At 49.8% G+C, this 23,541-nt stretch overlaps 12 protein-coding genes across 12 annotated transcripts; 4 read left to right on the top strand and 8 right to left on the bottom strand.

Moving 5' to 3' along the window:
• Positions 1-278: 278 nt before the first annotated feature.
• Z519_12554 (uncharacterized protein) lies at positions 279-1,822 on the bottom strand (the record flags this gene model as incomplete). The annotated part of the gene is made up of 5 exons (XM_016770259.1): positions 279-338; positions 391-661; positions 785-1,107; positions 1,174-1,591; positions 1,656-1,822. 5 exons carry the CDS (start codon positions 1,820-1,822, stop codon positions 279-281), a joined length of 1,239 nt encoding a protein of 412 aa, XP_016613437.1.
• A 629-nt stretch (positions 1,823-2,451) lies between these two features.
• Positions 2,452-2,700, bottom strand: Z519_12555 (uncharacterized protein; the record flags this gene model as incomplete). The annotated part of the gene is made up of 1 exon (XM_016770260.1): positions 2,452-2,700. The coding sequence occupies one exon, from the start codon at positions 2,698-2,700 to the stop codon at positions 2,452-2,454; it is 249 nt and encodes an 82-aa protein (XP_016613438.1).
• A 34-nt stretch (positions 2,701-2,734) lies between these two features.
• Z519_12556 (uncharacterized protein) lies at positions 2,735-2,992 on the bottom strand (the record flags this gene model as incomplete). Its single annotated transcript, XM_016770261.1, has 1 exon — positions 2,735-2,992. One exon carries the CDS (start codon positions 2,990-2,992, stop codon positions 2,735-2,737), a length of 258 nt encoding a protein of 85 aa, XP_016613439.1.
• A 919-nt stretch (positions 2,993-3,911) lies between these two features.
• On the bottom strand, positions 3,912-4,826 carry Z519_12557 (uncharacterized protein; the record flags this gene model as incomplete). Its single annotated transcript, XM_016770262.1, has 2 exons — positions 3,912-4,631; positions 4,701-4,826. 2 exons carry the CDS (start codon positions 4,824-4,826, stop codon positions 3,912-3,914), a joined length of 846 nt encoding a protein of 281 aa, XP_016613440.1.
• A 1,364-nt stretch (positions 4,827-6,190) lies between these two features.
• Z519_12558 (uncharacterized protein) lies at positions 6,191-8,110 on the top strand (the record flags this gene model as incomplete). The annotated part of the gene is made up of 2 exons (XM_016770263.1): positions 6,191-6,702; positions 6,775-8,110. The coding sequence occupies 2 exons, from the start codon at positions 6,191-6,193 to the stop codon at positions 8,108-8,110; spliced, it is 1,848 nt and encodes a 615-aa protein (XP_016613441.1).
• Positions 8,111-8,950: 840 nt separating this feature from the next.
• Positions 8,951-9,661, top strand: Z519_12559 (uncharacterized protein; the record flags this gene model as incomplete). Its single annotated transcript, XM_016770264.1, has 1 exon — positions 8,951-9,661. One exon carries the CDS (start codon positions 8,951-8,953, stop codon positions 9,659-9,661), a length of 711 nt encoding a protein of 236 aa, XP_016613442.1.
• A 624-nt stretch (positions 9,662-10,285) lies between these two features.
• Positions 10,286-11,774, bottom strand: Z519_12560 (uncharacterized protein; the record flags this gene model as incomplete). The annotated part of the gene is made up of 3 exons (XM_016770265.1): positions 10,286-10,643; positions 10,696-11,166; positions 11,470-11,774. The coding sequence occupies 3 exons, from the start codon at positions 11,772-11,774 to the stop codon at positions 10,286-10,288; spliced, it is 1,134 nt and encodes a 377-aa protein (XP_016613443.1).
• Positions 11,775-13,132: 1,358 nt separating this feature from the next.
• On the top strand, positions 13,133-14,148 carry Z519_12561 (uncharacterized protein; the record flags this gene model as incomplete). Its single annotated transcript, XM_016770266.1, has 3 exons — positions 13,133-13,174; positions 13,223-13,636; positions 13,687-14,148. The coding sequence occupies 3 exons, from the start codon at positions 13,133-13,135 to the stop codon at positions 14,146-14,148; spliced, it is 918 nt and encodes a 305-aa protein (XP_016613444.1).
• A 751-nt stretch (positions 14,149-14,899) lies between these two features.
• Z519_12562 (uncharacterized protein) lies at positions 14,900-15,821 on the bottom strand (the record flags this gene model as incomplete). The annotated part of the gene is made up of 2 exons (XM_016770267.1): positions 14,900-15,425; positions 15,481-15,821. The coding sequence occupies 2 exons, from the start codon at positions 15,819-15,821 to the stop codon at positions 14,900-14,902; spliced, it is 867 nt and encodes a 288-aa protein (XP_016613445.1).
• A 602-nt stretch (positions 15,822-16,423) lies between these two features.
• On the top strand, positions 16,424-17,443 carry Z519_12563 (uncharacterized protein; the record flags this gene model as incomplete). The annotated part of the gene is made up of 1 exon (XM_016770268.1): positions 16,424-17,443. The coding sequence occupies one exon, from the start codon at positions 16,424-16,426 to the stop codon at positions 17,441-17,443; it is 1,020 nt and encodes a 339-aa protein (XP_016613446.1).
• Positions 17,444-17,514: 71 nt separating this feature from the next.
• On the bottom strand, positions 17,515-18,989 carry Z519_12564 (uncharacterized protein; the record flags this gene model as incomplete). The annotated part of the gene is made up of 2 exons (XM_016770269.1): positions 17,515-18,616; positions 18,700-18,989. The coding sequence occupies 2 exons, from the start codon at positions 18,987-18,989 to the stop codon at positions 17,515-17,517; spliced, it is 1,392 nt and encodes a 463-aa protein (XP_016613447.1).
• Positions 18,990-19,382: 393 nt separating this feature from the next.
• Positions 19,383-21,728, bottom strand: Z519_12565 (uncharacterized protein; the record flags this gene model as incomplete). Its single annotated transcript, XM_016770270.1, has 9 exons — positions 19,383-19,475; positions 19,557-19,792; positions 19,896-19,996; positions 20,074-20,573; positions 20,625-20,831; positions 20,883-21,178; positions 21,241-21,438; positions 21,486-21,504; positions 21,555-21,728. 9 exons carry the CDS (start codon positions 21,726-21,728, stop codon positions 19,383-19,385), a joined length of 1,824 nt encoding a protein of 607 aa, XP_016613448.1.
• Between the last annotated feature and the right edge of the window lie 1,813 nt (positions 21,729-23,541).

Here is a 23,541-nt window from a genome sequence, read left to right on the forward strand (position 1 = left end):
TGTGACCCAACTACGTGTAATGACAAAACCATTTCCTTTGACTGGGCTCGATGTTGAGACTTCCGTTGTTCAAATCTATGACTGGCATTGGCTCGCATATAACGCCTCTGGCATACTTATGTACCTACCAGTACAGATGGGGACGGCCACAGAGACATCGAGGGCAAAGTCATCGCCATTACAGCGTTTCTGTGTCTCACAGTACTCCAACCATCTCTCAACCCCTCGCAACAGATACCGACGTCGTTCTTCCTGAATCATCCTCATGGATTGCCGTCTCAATCATCAGAGGGTATATCATAGAATTGACTCATATCAAAGCCAATACTCAAGTCATGCTAAGTGGTTGCGTGTCAGAGATTTCGATGGAACAAGACAGGCACAACCCACCTTGGCCAAAGACGCAGCGATGTGAGGATCGGTTTTCGCCTGCGCCAGAAGCTGAAAGAATGGATCTCTCTCAGCGATCTCTTCAGCGTCTTGCATGATGCGTTTGAAATTCGTCGTGGAAATAACGTCCGTGTTATTTAGAAAAATTTGTCGACGTATTTCGCTGTACTTCTCGAGGATGTTCAAGGACGCTGCTCCGTTGTGGATCCCGCAGAGACAGTCTATCAGACTGCCTACATCAGCGACGCCTGTTGTGAGACCTAGGCCACCCCTGCATAATTCATGTCAGTGCGAGATAAATAAATCTGCGCGAACGGGGTCAGAAGCTTTTATCAGAAATCTCCTGCTCCAAATTGAAGCATATCGATAAAGGGAGTTCCACTAAGGAATATACACTTGCATAGGATTGTTAAGATGTGCAGCATCTCCCGCCAATAATACTCTTCCTACCCTCATCTTCTCGGCACATCGCTGGTGGACAGAGTACGGCATGACACTTTGCAATGTGTACTCCTCGGGTTCTGGGTTGCTCGGGAGATGTTCGCGAAATTTCTCTGTCAGACGAGTCCGGATCTCGTCGATCGACAGACCAGAAGTCTCGCCGTAAACAATACGCCATAGTTGTGAACTGTCAATTCTGGCAATGACAAACCAGTGTTCTGGGTGGACGATCCATTGGGCGTCGGAGAAGCCCAGTTTGTCAAAATCAATAGACGCCTGTCCATTAGAGTCAGCGGGCCCGTTCCAGAAGTCAGAGTGACAGCGTTCGACGCCAACACCTACATTTACAGCAATTAGCTGCATAGGCCAGGTATATCCAGGGAAGCTGCCGCCAAACAGTGCCTTCCTGACAGCACTGGTCCCTCCATCACAACCGATGACAAAATCCGCCACCATTGTTTTGACGGTTCCTGGCAAGGTCTCTTCAACTTGGGCCCAGGCTTTACCATTATCCTGGCCGATTCCGGTAACTCGATGGTTCCAGTGGACAGTGATACTCGGGTAATTCTGGACTTCATCAGCTAGCAGGGCTGAAAGCGTGCCTACAGGCAAGATGACGGTGTGTGGCAGACCTTCCAGGGAAGTGTCCAACCGATCAAATCCAATAATGAATTTTCCGTCTGGTTTTCTCCAAGAGATGCTGCCGGCAACGAATCCACTTTCGATTACCTTTTCCAGTATACCAGCTCGGTGTAAAACCCTGTTCCAGAACTTTAGTATGTACAGGTTCAAGAAAAGGAAATGGAGCAACTGGGCTGCCATACCTCACCGCAGCAGGTCCGTACGCTAAACCACGGGGAGAATTATTGACCCCTGCATTCGCTTCCAACACATCAACAGGAATCCCTTTCTGACCCAACAGCAGGGCTGTGAGGAGGCCAACAGGGCCTGCACCCACGACGATCACTTTTTTGATGTGACTTTGAATCATGTTGGGGACTGTTACAAATTTCCCCAGGCAAAATGGTACGAACTGATTATGGTGTGTTGCCCAGCTTCACGTTCAAGAGTCGACGCGATCGATGGGATTTTGGGCTGGAAGATATAGACTACCGAACTTTCAACGATGCTGCTCGGGTGGCACTGGCTCGCGACAGAGCGGCCCGGTCTGGGACTCCGCCGCTCTAATCCGGTTGCACGTTGGACCTACAGCTTGTACGACAAGAACCGGAGGATCAAGGACCTGTTGCCTGGTGGGCTAGTTTGTGAGATACAGCTAACACAAAAAGGCTGTGTATATGTCACCAAAAATCGGCAATTGCGGTCCCAAGCACTTTATACTTAGTGGCCATACATCCCGAGGCTTAGAACTCTCGACATGACGGACAAGTATAATGGCATCCCTGACTACGAGTCTACAACTCGGATCAGAGTTCAACAAATGTCCTGCAACATGCGATTAGTTGAGATCAAAGTCTTATAATTTAAGTAGTGTAACAGCGAGTATGCGAATCGACACATGTGCTACTCCTGGAGGCAAAACTGAGTTCCTGAGCAGACCACATGTCATTCCAACTCAGTAAGCAGCACATGAGCGAGCCTTGTTCACACGTCTTCCGACTATTTCTCCCCTTCTGTCCCCCTAGGCATCTTTCCTTCTGGCCCTCCAACTTGAAAATCTTGCACGGGCAACACAACGGCGGTGATCCTCGCCCACTTCATCTCACTTGTGTTCCTCCACGCATGGTTAACGGCACGCTGGACCAATCCGTCCCCTCGCTTCAAAGTCCTTGTCTCGCCCGAGTCCAGGAGCACTTCAACCTCTCCCTCAATGACAAAGTTGTAGTTCAGACTCATGCTGCGATGCATGGGCGAAGTGTATGCCGGCGGAAGATCGACGATTCTAGCTGCGGACCCGTCGGGGGATCACGATCCCTGGAGGGTCTTGGATGAGATCCTCGTATGCGCGGATATCCTTGGCGGCCGCCACGTCGACCGGAAAACCTTGCGTTAGGTAACAGTCAAAGATTTTCATGCCATCGGGGAACTCTCTTGCAGGTGGGTTGTTGTCTACAGTGGTCTGGAACACAGATGTGCCGTCATCTTCGTTGTAGCCTGTCACATACCGGACGATTGGTCGGAGATTGTTTGAGTTTGACATTGTTACCGATGGTCGTTACTCCGATAAGACGGGTCGACAATGTTTGCTTTTGCTCTATGATGATTGCTCCTATAAGACTTAGCGGCGATGGTTTGGTAAGTCTTGGGTTTGGCCAACAATGTACAACGAAACTGCTGGAGCTGGGCTAAACTGTTGCAGAGGACGAGACTTGCAGTATGGTGTAGAGTGAAACTATATTCGACTCGCAGGAGCCCCGAGCGCCACGGTTGAAACAATTGTTTCGTGCGTAATCCTACTTGAAGTGCTTAAAGGCCGGGCGCCAGACCAGGGGTATTGCATATTCCACTGTTCCTGATACGTTCGGTAAGTCAACAAATAGCAGGCGTGTTTGATCTTTGCCGAATAAAACTAGAATAGCATTCCTCTCTAAAGTCGTCCAAGAATTCCTACGGGCGTAGAATGGTCGCGGATTGGGAGTTGGTTCTATCCGCCGGACACTCCGTTTAAAACCCTCTCGTGCCTTGATCACAGCTATTTGGCGATTTCGGCGTCTGTGTTGAGGAAACTTCAAATCCACTCACTAAGCTGGAAGGGTATAATAAGATGTATCTTAGTCAACTTAAACAAAGTCAGAACATACGAGTATCTTTCAAGTGAGGTTCAAAAGGTAAGCTCTTAAGAACCGAAAGCCGTTATTGACCTATAAAAATGTTGAATCCTGGCTGAACGAGTGGAATATCTCATCCTCATTAACACGAGGCAACACACCAGCCCCTGCAAGAAAGAAACATCCCAAATGCAACCTCTCTAAGCAAACAGCGTAAGAAAACCCCAAATCGCGGTTGACATCACAACAAAACCACACAACTGTCCACTTGGACCTCTTTTCTGCCTGATCCAAAGCTCATAATAGACACACTGCGAGAGCGTGAATCACGTAGGCCACCCCTCGTGAGTTTTAACGTGAGGAGCTATCGGCACCCGCAGTAGAGCGACCACCCTTGTCCGACAAGATCTCAACACCGCGGACGCCACGGTATTCGCTGAAGTCGAGCTGCAGCATAGCAAAATCCCAGTTGCGTGATAAGGCCATGAAGCCGACCGCCGCCACTGGCAAGAGGAGCATATCGAGGATACCGAAAAAGATGAAACCACTGGTGACGCCAATAACATGACCACCGTCACTCAATGCGAATGCAACAGGATATAGCAGCCACATCAAGTTGACCCAGCCAGATAGGATGATATAGTCGCGACCGATGCCAAGGACTTGCGCTGACTCACGGCTTTCGTTGATGGTGCTCATTGCGAGAATTACATAGGCGAAGGTGCCGAAAGCGAAGAAGCCCCATTTGTAGCTGGTGGCGGTATAAGCGGCAACAAGGTAGGTGAGGACCCAGAACCACGAGAGTACAATATTCAGGATGATGGCGGTCCACGAGATACCTGATAATAGACCAAGCGACAGAATCAACGCTGGAAATGATACAACCCAGTTGATGTACCTTGCATAGAAGATCTGTCTGGTCAGCTGGTTGGCCTGTTCGACAGCTGTCCAACTAAGGTCGGAAGCTTGAGCATAGTATGTCACTGCCCCAACCAGTAGTGCCATGGACAAAGTGTAATTGAAGACTCTTTTGTTCTCCGGAGCTGTGAAGGAGGGGACCAAGCAAACCAACTAAATAAGCAGTGTCAGTATATGCATATGGGGAAAGGTTTCTGCATCGAAGCAATTTAGAGGACTTACGAAGGAGAGTATGTAGGCGGCTGTGACAGCCCAAAGCCAGTCAGATCCGTGTTCCGAAAGAGCCAGGTCAGCTCCTGTTGAGGGATTGACTTTCAAAGCGTCGTTTCCTCGCGGGAAGAGATCCATTATGATTTAAAACCGCACGCTGGGTTTTTGGGGGGCGATGTGTGTCTGGTATGTTGTTCTGCTCTAGATGACAACCAAGTTGCTCAAGGCGAGGTTTGTTACGAAATTGTTGAAGTGAGGAGGCAATAACTCTGGAGATTGAGGATTTTATAACAGGGACACCCGTCTCGACATTGAAACAATGGGCGACCGGTTCGGGCTAGCTTGCTCTCATGATATAACAGATAATCTAGAATATCCATGTACATGTTTAGCCATGGGATAAAGATTCCCCGTTAATTTATCCTGCTGGCAAGAGGCCGGATAGATTAATATATCCGATACCTGTATATTGTAAATATGGGGCCAATAATGATCAAACAACTAGAGACGGACACGAACAAAGTATCTTGGGAGGGAGTAAAATTACGGAGGAGTTGTTTGGGCTTCTGTCGATTAAGGCTAACCAAAACCCGTTCTCTTGAACAACCAACGCCCGAACAAGTCCAGCGTCTTTAGCCGTTTCAGCTTCCTACTGGCCCGTTCCCTACAGATCCGGTTCAAGTCTTAGAGTTCCTGTGTAGATGGCAGGTCTTTTCAAACGATGAATTTGTCCGGTATGGCGGTCGAGTTGTCGACCTCTTTTTCTCCTATCCACCTTAATACATGGCTCGAAGCATGATGCAACCGCTGTAAAGGCATCTCGTCTCCGGAGTAATATAAAGTTAATATCCCTTAAACTTGTCCATGCTTCTGTGAAGCTTAAGTGGAACCCACAGGGAAATGCCGACCCAAAATGGCAAGTCCGAGGAGGTCTTCCGATTACAGAAGGATAGAGCCTGAGCAGGGTGGTTTCCCTCTCTTGAACAGATACACACTCGGCTGAGACTGCCTTGGTAATAATTGAAGCTCCAACAACACCTTCGGACCACAGGGTCCGGTCGACAAAGTTTGCACTCACTTGTGAGAAGACTGCCTTGGCTACTGGGTAGTTTCTACCGCCATTTTGCAGGAGGCCGGGATCATCCGCTAGAATAAAGTTCTTGCATTCATTACACAAGGCGGTGAAATTTGGGTACCTCAAGCTAAGTCTGAGTCTTAGAGGCTCATACAAATCGATTGGCTACATGCCGATCAGGAGCGGTAAATAGCTACCCAAACCCTATGTCGATTAGTACCGTGCCTTTTCCTCTCCAACTCGGTTGATGCATTATTCGTGGGGGCCCCGGGTCTGGGACCATAGCCAGCACGGAGCAAATATACTCCAGGTTTGTCTCGATTCTCTCGGCTCAGCAACTGCCGCAATCTATATCATAGTTAGTCTCTCCCCCGCTCAACCACCCACATAGTTCCACAACAGCAAGACAAACAACGAAGCTATCAGTATGGGTGTCGATATCGTTCTGCAAGAGAACATCGAGCAGATCTCCATGGTAGGACAGCCGAAACCCTCCATACACAAGATTGGCGAGGAGTTGCTTGACTCCCATATCCATGACGACCACGGTGACCCTCATGGTGCTGCGCTAAACGATGAAGACGCCGATGGCAAAGTCAAAGCCACGACCTGGGCGGCAGTGTTCTTCCTCGGAATCACGTACATATCGTCGCTCAGTTTCACGTTGAATTCATTCGCCTCCATAGCGACCTCGGTGGCGATGGAACTCCAGGGCAACCTCAACAACCTGAACTGGGTTAGCGGGGGTTTCTCCTTGGGCGGCAGCGTCGCCTTCGCCCTTGCCGGCGGCTTCAGCGACTACCTCGGCCGAAAGGATGTTATTGTCACCGGTCAAATCATCCTGCTGATCGGACACTTGGTTGGAGCCACGGCGCAGAGTTTCGAACAAATCGTTGCCGCAATGACGCTTCTGGGAGTTGGCACCGGGATCACATTTGTGTGAGTCTCCTTACATCCAGACCACCAGCAGTTTTGAACGACCTAAATTATTAATCTGGTTTTTCTTCGCAGCATCTATGTGGGTATCTCAGAGATTCTACCCAACAAGTGGCGATCATTCGGCATGGCTACAACCGAGATCAATCTGACCGTGTTGGGCACATTTGGCCCACTGATGGGTCGCGGCCTCACTCAAAACGCTACATGGAGATGGCTCTTCATCCTAGGTGATATTGTTGGGCTCATCGCTGTCGTGGGCACAGTCATCTTCTACCACCCTCCGCGCCGGATTTTTCAGGATCGCACAAAACGCCAAGTCCTGTACGAGTTGGACTACGTAGGGATCTTCCTCTACACGGCTGGAGTGACAGTTTTTCTACTCGGTTTAGGCTGGCCTGGGACCCGGTATGAATGGCAGAGTGCTGCCGTCATCGTGCCATTGACTATCGGCGGTGTGTTGTTCCTATGCACATTCGCGTGGGACTTCTCTGGACGGGCGGCCAGACCGCTCTTCCCTTACCGGCTCTTCCGAAGATTCAAAGAGTTCACTTCTCTGATTATCATCATGTTCTCTTCAGGTCTCGCGCACATTGCGCTGACTACATTCATGCCTCAGCAAATCGCGTACGTATTCACATCCAACCAAGTCACTGCCGGCTGGTACAATGTCCCCACTGGTATTGGTGCTCTCATTGGGGGTGGAATACTTGGAGCTCTTGTTCCTCAGATAAAGCATATCCCTCTACAACTGCTGGCTGCCAACGCCATTCAAGCCCTCGGATGCGGTCTTTTGGTTGTTGCTACTCCTCACCGCATTGCCGGTGGCCTGATTATCCAAGGCATTGCCAATATTCCTTTCCCTTGGGTCATGGTCATCGGCTACAGCACGGTGGGCCTGCACGTGCCTCAGCGCGATATTGGCCTCGCATATGGGCTGCTTGGGGCGGTCCGTTATCTTGGTGGAGCCATGGGAAGTACCATCTTCAACACGGTGCTCAACGACAGAGTGCTAAAAAGTGTCCCAAAGCGTGTCGTGGAAGCAGTCGTGCCTCTTGGATTCCCGGTGGCAGACGTAAGCCTGCTGATTGCAGCCGTCTCATCGAGGCAGTCTTCAGCCATGGCGGGATTCCCTGCAGAAATGGTTGCGGCTGCGACGGAGGCGATGCGCTGGGGATATAGCGATGCCTTCAGATATGTTTGGTACTCGTCTATCCCCTTTTTTGTCATGGCCTGTGTTGTCTCTGTCTTCGTTCTGGATCCTTCGCCATATTTCACAAATCATACCGCCGTCGAGACCGGGGATGGGGGCGTTGCAAGTCGTCTGAGGCGTGGCCGAGCTCAGGGTCGCGGTCATAGTCAGAGTCATGACTATTGTCCCGAGAAGGCTACCATCCAGGAGCATGCCTAAGCAGAAGCTCGACTAAAGAGGTTCACAAGACACGAGAAGTGTCGGATCTATGTATGTATGTCACAAATGGAGACAATTGGTGGCAGTTACAAGCTGGTAATCGAAAATTATGTAACAATGACTAGTTGTGTGAAAGGGCTGTACTTGCTGAGTGCCGAAGCCTGGCGATGCCATGCATGCAAAGAAATTTGGTAGGATCTGGAGTGACAAGAAACATAGCCGCAAAGAGTACCACGTCAACTAGGGGCGAATCTTGATTCTCTACCGCCTCAAATACATTTCCGTTGCAAGACTTGAGCATCCCACCATCGGATCCGAGGCATAGCAGAGCCAATCGTATGCGGTTCTCCGGTGACGTATGATGGTATCGGCCTGCACAAATATTTCCTCACATGTTGCGGTGGAGTCGAGTTTGGACTGCGGTCACTCTCTCATACTAGCTAGACGTGATTCGTTCTGTTGAGAATACATAGTACTGACTTGTGGGAAGGTAAGTTATACAGCGTATATACGCGGGATGGAATCAGTCCGGGTTCCACATTTCCGCATCTGGTATCATAACCTGAACGGGAAAGTACACCTCAATCGGGGTTGGTACCGTAGACAATTCCAACCTCAAATTCGCGGGTATAATGCTCGCAAGGCTTCAGTCGATTTATCAGCAAGGGTACTGGACAGTGAGTGCCATCCTTCTGCTTCGACCATTTATCCTTATGAAAGAACAATGCCATCGCCACTTGCTTAAGTACCAAGTAAATCGCAAGCATCTTCCTGCTCTGTCCGCTCTATTGCACAAAATATTTCCCCGTTACCGAATTCCAACGCCTCGGATTCGAAACAATGGCTCCCTTCCATATCGGCGCGCTGGTATACGACTACCAGGTACTAGATGTTATGGGCCCTTTTGATGTACTCAACTCCTCCAGCAAGACTCTCCTCAATGCCATGCAGCATTATGTCCCAATCGACAAAAAAGTCCTCTCCGATGCGCCGGACTTTGTGTTCCACCACATTGGCGAGACTCTCGACCCCGTCCACCTGCTCACGAGCTCCGTAACCATCGTCCCCACCAACACCATCGATGATTGTCCGGAATTGGATGCCCTTCTTCTGGGTGGTCCCAATCCCGTGTCCTTCATGCTTTCACCGAAGTTCGCTGACTTTACCCGCCGCCACGTCGCCGCCGGCAAGCTTGTCTTCACGACCTGTACCGGTTCCTTCGTGCTAGCTGCAACCGGGGCCCTTGACGGCCGAACGGCCACAATTAACAACCAGGAATTCCACTGGACAAAGGAGCGCTTTCCCAATGTCAACTGGACGAAGGACAAGAAGTGGGTGGTTGATGGCAACATCTGGACAGGGAGTGGTGCAGTGGCGGGAATGGACATGGTTGCCCATTGGATCAAGGAGAATTATGGGCTCCATGTGCTTACGCAAGGAGCGAGTGGACTGGATTACGAGCCGCGGGATGTGGACGGGGCTTTTGATACCGTATTGAAGCAGAGGTATGATGCTCGTGGGAAGCGGTTGCCCGCACATGTATTTCCGTGATCGATTGCCAAAGCACACGGTAAGAATTAGGTGCTCTAGGCACGAAAACCGGCAGAAGAACGACTTTTCTGGACTTTAGAAACGAATGTTCTTCGTTCGCTTCTTACATTCTTACTACATCAAACTTCATCTTCTTCCACACTTACCCTATATTATGCTATAACACTAGCGCTCGATTTCCTAAGTTATACTCTCTGCTTTTCGGTAATACAGACTGGCGGCAATGGATCAGCAGGGGTCTTCAGTTACTAATACAAAGTGTTAGTCATCACTCTCGTCTCCATCACCGAAGGCTTCCATAGTCAGTCTTAGTTAAGCAGTATAAATATTGTAGATTGAATGGAGTATAAATTGGTAGGGTTGTATCTGCAAAGAGTTGCACCCCATCAGTGCACCCAGGAACTGGCAAAGGTGGACCGAGATGACTTCATTAACAAAGCTAACCAGGTAGCTCGCCAGACATCTGTCACCATCCCGACCAGGACCTTCGTGGACATACCTACACCCCGGTCGACGGCCGCTGTTGGCAGAACCGATACCTTGGAAACGAGCTCTTTCGGGATGAAATGACACAAGTCATGGAACTTAGCCCAGGGCTAGGCCTAGAGGATCGGTGTCCTTGTTTTACTGCCAAGCCATATCGACAATCTTCTTTCTAGCCGCACTTCTCGCTTTCAAGTCGAAGACAAATGGTTTTGGTTGCACGTTGAAGCCGGCTGCGTAATCGTACAGGGGGACTTCAACCCCAGGTTTCTTCGAGATCTCAGTAGCCCAAGCAATTCGTGCAATAAGCAAATGGAGAGAATTCTCCGCAATGTTCATGCCAGGACAGATTCGTCGACCGAAGCCAAATGCGGAGAAGTTTTGAAGATTTGGGAACCTATCAAGTGTCTCGCGGTAGGTGGCATATCCGGGGAGGAGCCACCGATCTGGATTGAATGTCTCTGGATCCGGGTGCAGCTCAGGATCGCGATGAATAGCCCTGAGAACACGTCATTAGGTGTTAAATTTCTCACTGGAAGGAGGATTTGTACCACTGATTAGCATGAATATTGGTGCCGGCAGGAAAGAAGAAACCCTCATACACGTCGTCCTTTATCAATTCATGGGGTACTCCACCAGCAGTTACTGGACGCCACCTCAGAGTTTCTTTCGCGATAGCTCGAACAGTGGGTAGTTGAGGAATATCGCTAAAATCAGGCAAGCGTTCGTCCCCCACAACTCGATCGACCTCCTTTTGCACCTTCTTCTGCCATTCTGGGTAGTGACACATGGACAAGACGAAAGACATCATTGCAGCGGCAGTCGTTCCAGCTCCAGCCTCGAAAAGAGTACCAATGACGTAGGCGCCTTCATCGTCTGATAGACCAAACTCTGACTGTCTCTCCAAGAAGGTTCTAGAGAAACATTTAGGCGCTTTTCCAGTTTTCATCTTCTCTCGCACTTCCAAAAGCAATTCCCTAAATAGCTTGATCTCGAAGTTGTGTAGTCGTGCTGCTTCTTGCCTGGAAGGCGCAAGCCAATGTCACGAGCCCACCGTTGTCCCCAAGTACTCTACGCCCTCCACCCGAATCGGGTGGACGGTATAGAAAGAAAAGGATAAGGCAAAGGATGATTGAAGCACAAGGCTACTGGTTAACGCTGCCTTACCCTTTTCACGTGACAGAAAGAGGGGAAGCTATAAGAGTTTCCTCTCACCCGAATCGGCTGAGAGAGAACTCTTCCTTTTTCTCAAGCGTTGAGTCGTTGTCAATAGGACTACGTGAATAGAACAAGGCATTCAGCTACTCCAATTTCTTTGTACCTACTGCGTTGCGTAGGTCCCTGATAGCCAAGCTGGTAGATGCATCAACACAGGGAAAGCATCGACAAGGTAAGCTCCAGGTGAAGCAACACGTTCAACCGTATGAACAACCTTTAGAATATCTCGTGCATAAGGGTCTTCACCTAACTCAATCTCTTTACCATAACCCAAACGCATAATGAGAGCGCCTGCATATCGTTCGAAGAATAGCTCATATTTCTCAGGCGCCCTGAGTAAGTCGTACAACATCCGTTCGGACTCCCATACTTGTGTTGGTTGATATGAGGTAGCAGCTGCATGCATTGTCATGGTGTGCATCACTTTTCTTCCTCGGCGCCACAGTTCTAGGACTCATCAGTCTCGGTCTTTGACTAAGGACGTCAAATCTCACCTCCATAAGGAGTAGTAAAGGCCTTAGATTACACGAAATTAGCTGAGCCGCCATTTGTAGCTGTTCTCGTGAGGAATAAAGATTTCCACGTTCGCGAAGGAGGTCATTAGCTATCTTTTCAGTTGAGACGACAACATGGTTCCGCCCAAAAATGTTGAGGCGAAATATAGGCCCGTGCTGCTCCGCCAAGCTTTTGAACTTGATCCGAGAGTGTTGACGCGGTATGTCTAGCAAGTTGCCGACGAGAGGTTTGCCTGTTCCTTGTTAGTCGCTTCCATCCCCTGGACTTGTGGCTTACCTTTAGCACCAGGTGGCAATCTCGCTCCATCTGGAACTTCGCTTCTCTGATCAAGTCTGTGAAACAAAATTCCAAAGCGAACAAGGGCGATAGCTCCAAGGGCAAGGAACGACAGCATTTCAATTTAATGATCTTAGCACGAAGTCGAGTGGTACTATAAGTGTTGAGGCTGGGTCGGAAAACAGAAAGCGTGTTTTTTAAGGTCCGGGCTGGGTGATTGATTTGGTAGTCGAGTTGGCTTTCTTGATCCAGTGCTTCTCTCTTAACTGGTATATTGCCGTTGGTAAATCTCGACTGACCAATACTCATGCAAGATGTGTCACGAGAATGGCTTTCCTCACAGACTGTGCTGCTGTTGACAGGGTTGCAAGATAGTTACTGCGGTAAACCACCTGAGATGCTAGACGCTTCAACAACTGCGCAAACTGCCTCAACCTCGCTGTTCCTGCAGTTCTGTGGCAGGATGGCGACGGAGTAGGAGGTTTAAGGAATGCTCTTATGGTTACAGGCCAATGTATATATAAACAGGCAGAGTCTCTCTGAGTAGCCAGGGGGACAGGACACAATCAACCAGATAGGTCCACAACTCAACCTCTCTGTAACAGCTGCCGATGCAACTGAAACTGAGGCAGGGATTTAGGAACTCAAGTTGACCTTCTATCAAGTCTCTCATCAGAAAGGAACGAAACCTAACGCCGACAACTTCAGGTCGACTTCGAGTCGGAGTGAACCGGCCTTACCTTGTTCACTGGATTTCTCCCATTATTTGGACTCGGACTTATTCCGAAAGGACCGAAGCTGCCATTGCAATACGGATCATCTGCGAGGATTCTTCGTCAGGCAGACGGTCAGTGTCTGAGAGCAGTCATATGTTTTGTCAGCAGCAGCTCGACCCCTGCTAAAAATTCGAGAATATATTGAGGCCCATTTAGGAGTGCCCGACACATAATCAAGGAAATCACAATTCAATAGAGTGCAATGTCAGCGAATTCGCAAATCAAGAAGGTGGTCCTGATTGGGGTAGGAATCAGTGAAATACCTGTGTGCTCTCACTCACACAGTGGATAGGCCAGCGGCAATCTGGGCTCCATCATCCTACATGAGTTGCTGAAATCGAAGGCCCACGAAGTCACCATTCTCACGAGACTGTCTAGCAACGCTACATTCCCAGTGGATGTCTCGGTTATCAAGACATCATATTCCGAGAGCGAGCTTGTGAAAGCTTTCGGGGGACAGGATGCAGTCGTGTCGTCCGTTGGACCAACAGGTTTCCAGGATCAGAAAGTCTTCATTGATGCAGCGATCACGGCTGGTGTCAAAAGGTTCATTCCTTCGGAGTTTTCGGCCAATACAATGAGCCCTACTGTTCGTGAATTAGTACCGGTATTTGAGGCGAAAAAAGATATAATTGATTATCCCAGGGAGAAGGAGAACACGGGACTGACCTGGACGGGGCTGTCCACCGGACCACTCCTTGACTGGGTACGCACGCGGTATAAACTTTCGTATATCCTCTTGCTGACCCGGAGCAGGGGCTTGCCAGTGGCTTCCTGGGATTTGATCTTACTAACAAGAAGGCTGTCCTATGGGATGGCGGCAACGCGGCTTTCTCGGCCACTAGCCAGACCGATCTTGGGCAAGCGATTGTCTCGGTTTTGACACACCCTGCTGAGACCACCAACCAATTTCTCTATTTCGCAACTGTGACAACCACTCACAAAGCCATTTTGGCTGCACTCGAAGCCCAAACCGGCAAGAAGTGGGCGGTGGAAGATGTTGAGACAGAAGAAGAGATCGCAAAAGGGAAGAAGATGGTGTCGGAGGGAGACTTTACAGGCATATTTAAGCTTGTACGGGCGTCGGCATGGGGCGACGTTCCAGGAATCAGGTCGAACTACGCTGTGGCTGAGAAGTTGGCCAATTCAATCCTCGGAGTGCCGCACGGTGACCTTGACGAAACAGTCAAAATTGTGCTTAGGCCAGTGAGATCATGAAAGTAAACGTGATTGGGCACTTGAAGAAGAGATCAGGGTGACATGTGCGATAATCATGACATTTAAAAAACCGAATATTGTCAATTTGAGAACGCTGTTTGTACCTGGCTGATGAGACTGTATGTGTTACTAAGGACGAAAAACCAACGAGGAGCCCCAGAGCCCATGAGCCCTTGGGGTGGGTGGCCTTGGCGGGTCCAGTCAAGCCGAGGTGCCGACGTTCTAGCGGCGGGACTAGATCCCACAGCATACATGCCAAACACGCCAAGGGAAAAGCATAAGAAAATGCAGCAATGGTAGCAATCCTCGATGCATGTGCTCGTGATGCATTGTGCAAGAGAGGGTTGAACGACCCCGTCTTTCATAACAATAAATGGAATCACCATAACTCCTCCACGTCTACCTGCATCTCAAGTGATATAGGAAGCATTGCCATTACTTTGTACCTCTAGCGGGCACTTCGGGTGTCGAGGCTGCTGGAACATGGAAGCCCGAAAGTACGCGATACCAGGGTATGATGCGCCAGAATAAAGACCCGCTCACTGCTGTATGCTCCGCCGTGCAAATACGAAGAGTAAGGCAATTCAAATGGCAAGGCTGGGTCTGGGTACTCTCGTCAGAGGCTCTGTCAGCACTGAATACCAATTATTCAGTTAATATCATTGCTCTGCCATTAATATCGCGAACCAAGGTGGTTTCCATCTGATTAAAGCAAATCCAATTCTGTTCCTCAGCACACGTACTCCTCGACCTATACCGCAGCCCTTTCGGCTTTCTCCTTGTACGCTTGTGCCACGGCCAACATGCCAGTTTCCCTCACAAACTTTCCGCCGCGCCGCTCAGGCGGGTGGTGCCATATCAATTCATCCCCATTACCTTCCAGTGTCTCGCCTGTCCTTCCTTGCAGGACCCAGGCCTCGTCCCCGACGTGGGCAAGATCCGCCAAAGCATCGAAACAGCGGATGACGGTGCTCATCGGTGTGATCTGGTCGGGAGGAAGCTTGCTCACTAGGCCTCGAGGCAGGGCTGGAGTGTCGACGATGGCAGGACAGACGGCATTGATGCGAACGTTGGCCTTGGAAGTGGCCTCGTTTCTCCCCAGGGCCCGAACAAGCCCAACAAGAGCGTGCTTGCTAGCTACATATTGAGGGAGGATTGGAATAGGATATATACCTCCTCCGGACGCCGTAATGACTATCTTACCACCAGCGTTACGTTTGCCTGCTTCTGTGCTCGGAACGGTCATATAGTGAGCAGAGAGTTTGATGCCATAGTATCTATCAGTATAAAGGGTCAGCGCTCTAATAGAAACAATATCATTAAAGGACTTACGTCCCAGTGATGTTCACGTCAAAGGGCTTAGTGTCGGGCCGCCGTGGTGGCTCATTTACATCGTGAGTGAGCGTGCCGAATATATTATCTCTGTCGTCAACACCCGCATTGAGCGCAACAAAGTCCAGACGTCTACTCCACGCGTAGGCTTGCTTAAACATATCCGCTTGGTCCTGCCAGGAGGCAATATCGGTCCGAATGAATAATGCGTCGGGGATGGCCTCTCTTGGAGGATTGATGTCGGCAATAACGACCCTCCATTTCATGGAGACGAGGTGGCGTACTAGTGCATACCCTATGCCAGACGAACCACCGGTGACGATTGCTGTGGGAGGGAACATAGCAGAATTGAATTCAACTAGAGTTTCAAGCAGGCAATTTGCTTTCGCGATCCAATGTCATCCGCAAGTTGGTCTCAACCGGAAAATATAGACCGTGCTCAGCGACGAGGAGGTTCAACTTGGGTTTTCCATTCAACTTGGATCCCGGACCCGAATTTTCGCTTAGAAACGCCTTTTGGCGTCTAAGAAATTCGGGCACATTCACTCGTGATGAATTTGCAAAATTGTCGAATCGCTAGCCAGAACAAAGATTGCATTTTTGGTGGTGCCGAACATATTGGGAAATGCCGAACGGAAGCGGTGTCTCCATCGAGTCTCCTGATACGAACAACTCTCGCACCGGCTGTGGTCTCGGAATGTTCGACAAGATGACCCCGAGCGATGGTTGTGAAAAACTCTGCGGCGGACTAACTAGCATACAGACTGAGAATAGTTTGCACAAATGGGGGCTGAGGCATTAAGACCAGCGAGATCTCGCTGAGTGCGTCGTCCTCAACTTCTCAGCTCGAAGCTTATGCTCCGTACCTGGTTTCTCTGTGTTTGCTGTCCGTAGTTCCGCCGCCTTCTGGGTAGGCCATTGAAACTATCAGACCCCATTCAATATGACTCCGCCATTTATCACGCTCGAAGAGCACTGGTACTCGCGGGCGGTGTTCGACTCATACGACAACTCCTTGAAAGAAGGAATCACCAAATGGCCAGGAGCACTCGAGAGACTATTCGATGCCGGCGACCTCCGTCTCAAAGAGATGGACCACGGCAACGTGTCCCTCCAGGTTATTTCCCACTGCGCTGCCAACAATCCATCGCTTGGGGTCTGCCGAGCGGGCAACGATCAACTGGCAAACGAGATGCGCAAGACAGAAGAGACCAGAAAGCGCTTTGCTGGGTTTGCCGTCTTGCCCATGGCCCATCCTGGGGCTGCAGCGAGCGAGCTGGAGCGGGCGGTCAAAGAGCTTGGCTTTGTGGGCGCGCTGGTCGATCACAAGGCTGGCGACAAATTCTGCGACGGAGATGAGTACGACATTCTCTGGCAGAAGCTGCAAGACTTGGACGTCCCCATCTACCTCCACCCAGCATGGCCAACGCTAGAATTCTTCCAAAGATCCTACACTGGGAACTATCCACCTCGCTCTGAAACTGTGATAGGAGGTGCTATGTGGGGCTGGCACAGCGAAGTCGGCCTCCATGTGCTTCGATTGCATGCTGCAGGAGTGTTCGACAAGTTCCCGAAGCTAAAGATCATTCTCGGCCACTTTGGAGAGATGATACCATTCATGTTGCAGAGAATTATAGACCAAGAGTCTGTCATGGGTAAACGAAATCGCCCCTTTGAACAGGTGTGGAATGAGAATATCTGGATCACAACATCAGCTGCGTACAGTGTCGATCCCATGCGCTGCATCCTCGCCAACACCAAGACTGAAAGGATCATGTACAGCGTCGATTACCCATTCACGACCAATGAACATGGCCTCAAATTCTTCGAAGAGCTGGAGAAGAGTGGCCTCGTGAATGAGGAACAGCTCGAGCTCATTGCGTTTAAAAACGCGGAGAATCTTTTAAGGGTTAAAATACCAGGAGCAGAGCGGGCCAATGGCCATTTGAACAATCAAGCTTGAGTATCGCAAACGTCAGGTGCATGGAGAGACTGATGACGACTCGCTCAGTTAGAGTTGTGCAGAGCCCTCAATCACCGCCTTGACCTGAGGTGTACGAGAAGCTCATCCCCCTGCGCAAGATCTCTTAATCCCTTGCACGCCTCGACAACCTTCACTGCTGCATCTTTCGAAATATCTCGTGCTTGCTCCGAAATGGAGCGAGCTTCAACATCACTTTCGGTCAACCATGGCACATCCTCAGCACTTTCTCGAAGCACTGTACCATCTGCCAGCGTGACCTCCACCATTGCCGGCTGAAGTCCCCGCACATACATCTTGTCATACTCGGAGCTTGCGTTCAGCTCACATTTTGAGATGAGTTCGTTGACTTGCTTGTCATCACAGCACTTGAAAATGTCCTCATCCAATTTGCCAAAACTTAGGGCAGCGCATACTCCAAACTGAATGCTCATCTTTGTGTTTTGAATGGTGTTCAAAGGACCAGCATTGTCACATCCTGGGTACTTTACTGCTTGCGTGGTAGCGGTGATCTTTATGCGGTCGATTTCGCCTAGCTTATGCTTGTGGTAAATCCGAACAGCAACTGCAGAAGTCGTTTGGGCGTAGTTGCATCCAGCGACTGGCTTAAAACGCACGTCCAGGACGCCTTTGCCGATAGGAGATTTCTCAATCCAATCTTTGAAATCCTCCGCTCCAGCAGGTCCAACTCCGAGCGCATTGAAGAAGCCATCCTTGCCTTCGAGGGCTGTGTCGCTGCTTTCGAAGCCAGCATTTGCCAGATCGAAGCTCGCAATACCAGAGCGGCTTGCCACACCCATTTCAACGAAGATCTCGGTGCCTCCACTCCAGGCCCATTCGTTGGTACCAGCAGCCATACTGACGGCAAAGCCGAGCGCGTTTACAGCGACTGATTCCTCCACTCCTTCTGCCGCGATTGCTGCCGCTGTGACTCCAAAGGCGCCAATGAGGCCACTAGGACGGAAGTGCGCATTGAAATTCCCACGGTGACGGATCGCTGATCCAAGAAGCGCGGCCATTTCGTAGCCAGCAATGATCGCCCGCAACAGCTTCTCTCCAGACCATCTCTCGCGCTGGGCGAGGGCAAGAGCAGCTGAAATTACAATCGAACCAATATGGGAACATGCCTCGAGGTGCATGTCATCCCGGATAGCACTTTAGCCGGTAAGGAATTAGCTCAAGCCAACGGTCGCTCAATAGGCCAAAGTCAGGCGTAAAATCGCATTCAACAGACTCACCTATGTGCTAAAGTTGCATTTACAAAGGCGGCCGTCTCAGTAGAGACATCTCCGTCGATACCCCATGCATATGCCTCTGCAATCCCACGATTCAATTTCGCATACTTCACCAGCGCGTCCTTCCATGGTAGCAAAAGGCCAGTATGCACTGCACCAAGCCAATCGATAATGCAGAAGGTCGCCTTGTCATACAGTTGCTGAGACAGCTCTTCAGTCGCAATTTGACGAATACGTCTTGCTGCCAGACGAGTAAGGCTGGCTGGGTGCTTCGAATCGCCGTTGGTGGCCATCTTTACGTGTTGCAGCTTGATCAAGCCTCTTGCCAGGGATCAAGGCGAAGTTGTCTCATGGATGCTTGAGGTAAAATTAATCTGCCGCATTACTCCAAGGTCTGGGGGACATCTTAGTACTCCAAAATCCCCAACTGGATGTGCGGGGAGTTGCTTCTTTCCCCAACAGACAACTCCGAGGTCAAAGGACTTGAACCAACACCAGATACCCAGTAATCTGTCGCCAATCTGTCTGGCCTCTCCCGCTGAGCAGCATCATTCTTATACGCACAGTTAGAAGAGGCACCTTTTTAACATGGGTGAAGCATTATAGGAAGATAAGTGAACATTGCGAGTAAGCTTTTCTCTTAACCAGCACGGCCTTTTCCCTTCGGGACTGTCATAGTTGGGCCTTTAGATCATCAGGCCACCATCTTCCTCGAACGGAATAAGAGTGCTCCACGTTTCAAGGTCCTCGGCTGGAAGGAATCCAAAGAAGTCGTTTTCCTGAAAATATTGTATCAGCATCGTGCACAGTTGGAGAAGTGGTACCGGAGCAAGAAGATAATAGTCAGTAGTAAGTCTTACGAATAAAGGAAGAGTGCTTGTGTCGTCGAGGGCCACAGCATCAGTTAAGTTTGCAGTTCGAGAACTCCCATGGCCCCGAATTTCTCCGTTGTTTATTTGCTCGACACTGTTCTCCTGGGTTTCCTCCTTATGCTCTACAGCAAGGCGGGCGAAGTGGCACAACTCTCTCACGAAAAGGCGTGGCAATTGGAGACCGGTAACAAATTCAAGGTTAGAGAAGTATCCTAACGCAATATCTGAATGTAACCTTTGTCAGTCACTTGTAGGTGAGGATATGCATTCGCCAGGCCGAGCCAGTATTGGACCGTACCTTGTACAAAATTGAATCTGGATACATACCTAAAAGCACTAGATCTGACTGAACGGTGGACTGAGTAGTGTCTCGTAGAATGTGAATGAAGAGATTGATGAAACTGTACAATGGTGCGTATCGTGCAATTCTGAATAGGAGTCAGCATTCGTTGGACAAAGTACCTGTATCCGCCCGAGAAGCCTAATGGCAAAAAAGGAACCTTACAAGGCAGAGCAGCCACCGTCGATATTTATTTGTCTACTTGCCAGAATACCAGAACGTGATACCTGCGCCACCTCGTTAAACGAAGCCTCGACCTGGGCGGCAGCTGCCATATTATCCGCTACATAAGCGGAGACCCCTAGCCAAGGATAGGTCAATGGAGTGTTAATGTCCAGCACCAGACAGAAATAGTGAGATTGAAGTGATTGGGCCTGGCGTAAGGTAAGGCCCCCTGGTAATCGAGAAACGTCGATCGGGTCGTCAAGACAGATTTTCTGTTGCACTGAGCACCTTAATTCTGCGAGATCCTTTTTTAAGCTGCGAATTGTTTTAAGCAGCTGTTCGGTTGGTTGCTTGAGAGCGCGCACACTTGAAAGCCGCTTCTTAGCTGCAGAAGCGAGTTGCATCATTTTGATAAGCGTGTGACAATATAAAGTATCGCTCGGTCGTCCGCTAAGCGAGCTTAGAGGTACTTGGCAACTTATCTCGTCGTCATCCATTATCTAATAAAGTTTAGATACCTATAACGAGACATATTATCACAGGAGACATACCGATGGGCGTCCCGAACGGGAGCAAATTTGTTTCTCCAGACAATAAATGGACCAGAATATCCAGTTCCTATGCCTAACCTCATGTGGCGGGATTTTCCAGGAGTTAGAAGGCTGTCTGTGCAGTCCTTTCGAGCACGCAAGTCGCAAAGCGTCCGTGCATAATGTATATTGTAATGATACTTCACCTATACCCTCACTAAAGTACGCCTATTAAAGAACGTTAGTCTCCATTGCTCGAGTAGCCGCCAAGGCATTTACCATTGATATAAGGGCTTGTACACCCATCAAGGAAGTATGTAGGAAGACGGTCTCAGTATGCACAGAGAGTGCGTTTTGAAAGAAGGCCCATGAGGCTTGTAGGGTCTGGTGGAAGTTTCTCGTCTTAGAACCTAGAATCCGACACCCGTGCGCCCAGACGACATTGCGTAGTGCGTACCAAGCCTTATCATCTGTGACAGGGTTGTACGTGCCGCTGAAATGTGCGCGGAGCCGGGACTCGAATAAGGTACGTTCGACCACGCCAAAGGCGCGGTCCAGTCCCTCCTCGAAGTAAGCTACACCAAAATTTCGCATATCAGCTTAAGAAGGCCTACGCGGGGCTAGGAGCTGAGAATACCATTCGCGTATTGCCACGCAACTTCTGGAGGCGGCTCTGGTTCTCGGCAAGTCGACAATGTGCCACGGCTCATTTTGAGCATTCGAGCCGATTCTCGAACGAGGCGCTTCACAGTGCTGGAGTAATCTGGCGATTTCACTTTGGAAATAACCCAGTCCTCTGCAGGTTGGGAGTAGAAAGACATCATACTGCGCGGGCCTGTCATGTGTCAATGCCACATTCTGCACCGACCCAACTTGACGAACCATAGTACTCAAAATTGAGCTAGACGAATAATCAGCATTGTGACAGATGGCCTACGGTAAAGAGCCTACCGTATCCGTGGCATATAGACTGTTATCTTCCTGCCCAACTTCGCGATTGTCAAAGACATCAATTGATGTTTCACACTCCTCTTGTGGCGGGCATTCATATTGTTGAGGAATTGAGATGAGTGGTTGTGATTGAAAGATGCCGGGGTGTGCTCGCTCCGGAGGAGCCTCTAACATATGATCCTGAGGTACATTAGCCTAAATCTTGAGATGTGCTTGACAGTACAATACGACGGCAGTGATGGTTGCTGGACGAAAGTGCCACGGAACTGCCTCTGTACGTGAGTGTGCTCAAACCTACATTTGTCTTAGAGGATGCACCTAGATTGCGTTTTTAGTTATTATTTTACGCAAGTCTGAGGTACAGCTAGAGACAGAATGTATGTTCCGACATACCGTTGTTGTCGCGCGGGAGTATACGTCCATCAGGATTCTGGCTCTCTTGGACGCGTGGACGGCGTCTGCGCGTGAGTACACATTCTTCGGCTCGATCGAGGCAATTGTCGCATGGAGTGTTCCCATTACCTATCGAACGATGAGCAACATAGGTCTTCGGCAGTTAGAGATTGTGGGCATACACCGGATCTTCTTCGCCCTACAATGATTGCATGCCACGGATCGCCGGGTCTTCCCCGGCATCTGGACAAGATTGAGCCGAACTCGGGGCGCCGGTATCATTGTCCATAAGTCGTCAGTGAGATTTTTGCTTCTGCGCAGCGATACAGATCATGCAAGAGCCCCAAACACGAGACGGTTAAAGTGAAAGAGAGCAAGAGAGCAAACGGAGCTGGGCCGGACAGATCAAACTCACATTGCAGGCCGAAATAGCTGTCCATGTTTGCGCTATGCCTATTTCGTTCGGCATTGCTGTTTTGGACTAGCCCCAACCCTGAAGGGTAGGTTACCCGATCGCAGAACTACTAATGTGCAATTTTCCGTGCACAGTCCTTCCCACTGCTTGGCACTGGGTACATAGATTTCCCCTTTCTCTTTACCTCGTAGTCAAGCAAAGATATTCAGGACTTTTGTCCAACACGCGGCCACATTCCCGGGCAGAGCTCTCAACCGTCTTGGACATCTCCAGATGACTCCAGACCCCGTCGTGACCCTCATATTGCACCGCAAACAATGGCAACATGACAGTACCTCGAGATGAAGGGGTTTTCTCATGCTGCTGTACATAATTTTCCATCTCTATGTGGAAACTACGACACCTAATATCGAATCCGTTGACAGTTAAAAGTACACCCATCTGTTCGCCAAACGTAGCCTTGGGAAATGGCGAGACAGCCATGAGCCTAGTCACCAGGCCCAACTCAACCTTTGAAACGGCCGAGGAGGGCGGGATGCTGATGTGGAAAGGATCCAAAAGCGCCTTAAGTGATCTTTTAAAAGCAGCGACAACAGACCGCCAAATTCGGTAGGAAATTCGCTCCCCACGGGCTCGCTGAACTACTCCATACTTCTAGGGACAGCTCAATCTGTGGGGTCGGAATGCGGTGATTTCCATTTAAAGGTGGGACAATCGGACGTTTCTCCGACTGGACAAAATACACTATTTCGGCGCGTGTATCTCACTGGCGAAGCACCACAAGAGCAGAAACACAACCGGAGAACGGGAAATTTTAGAACCGACTGAACTGAACGAGTTTCTGTGGGACGTTTGCGGGTTGTAGTGCACCCACCTCCTTCTATTCGCAAGCAACCAAAGGAGCTGCGTATTACTAGGATCTGAGCAGGTTGTGGGGCCAGTAGAGAACCATGCTTGAGCAGACTTCTATTCCTTGGCGCACAGTTTTGCATCTTCCACCCCTCGAAGCCAAAGCCCCCAATGGCTGGTGACAAGTGGCTTCTCCCATAATCTTAGTCCCTTCAATCTCGTCGTCAGGCAGATTCTGAATTTGGGGATGCTTCATCAAAGTTTCGATATGCGTTCCTCCGCCCAAGACTCGTTGTCTGAATGACAGCATTCACTTTGGTTTAGATTGCG

The sequence above is a fragment of the Cladophialophora bantiana genome (genome assembly GCF_000835475.1).
Source record: "Cladophialophora bantiana CBS 173.52 unplaced genomic scaffold supercont1.31, whole genome shotgun sequence".
Taxonomy (NCBI): domain Eukaryota; kingdom Fungi; phylum Ascomycota; class Eurotiomycetes; order Chaetothyriales; family Herpotrichiellaceae; genus Cladophialophora; species Cladophialophora bantiana.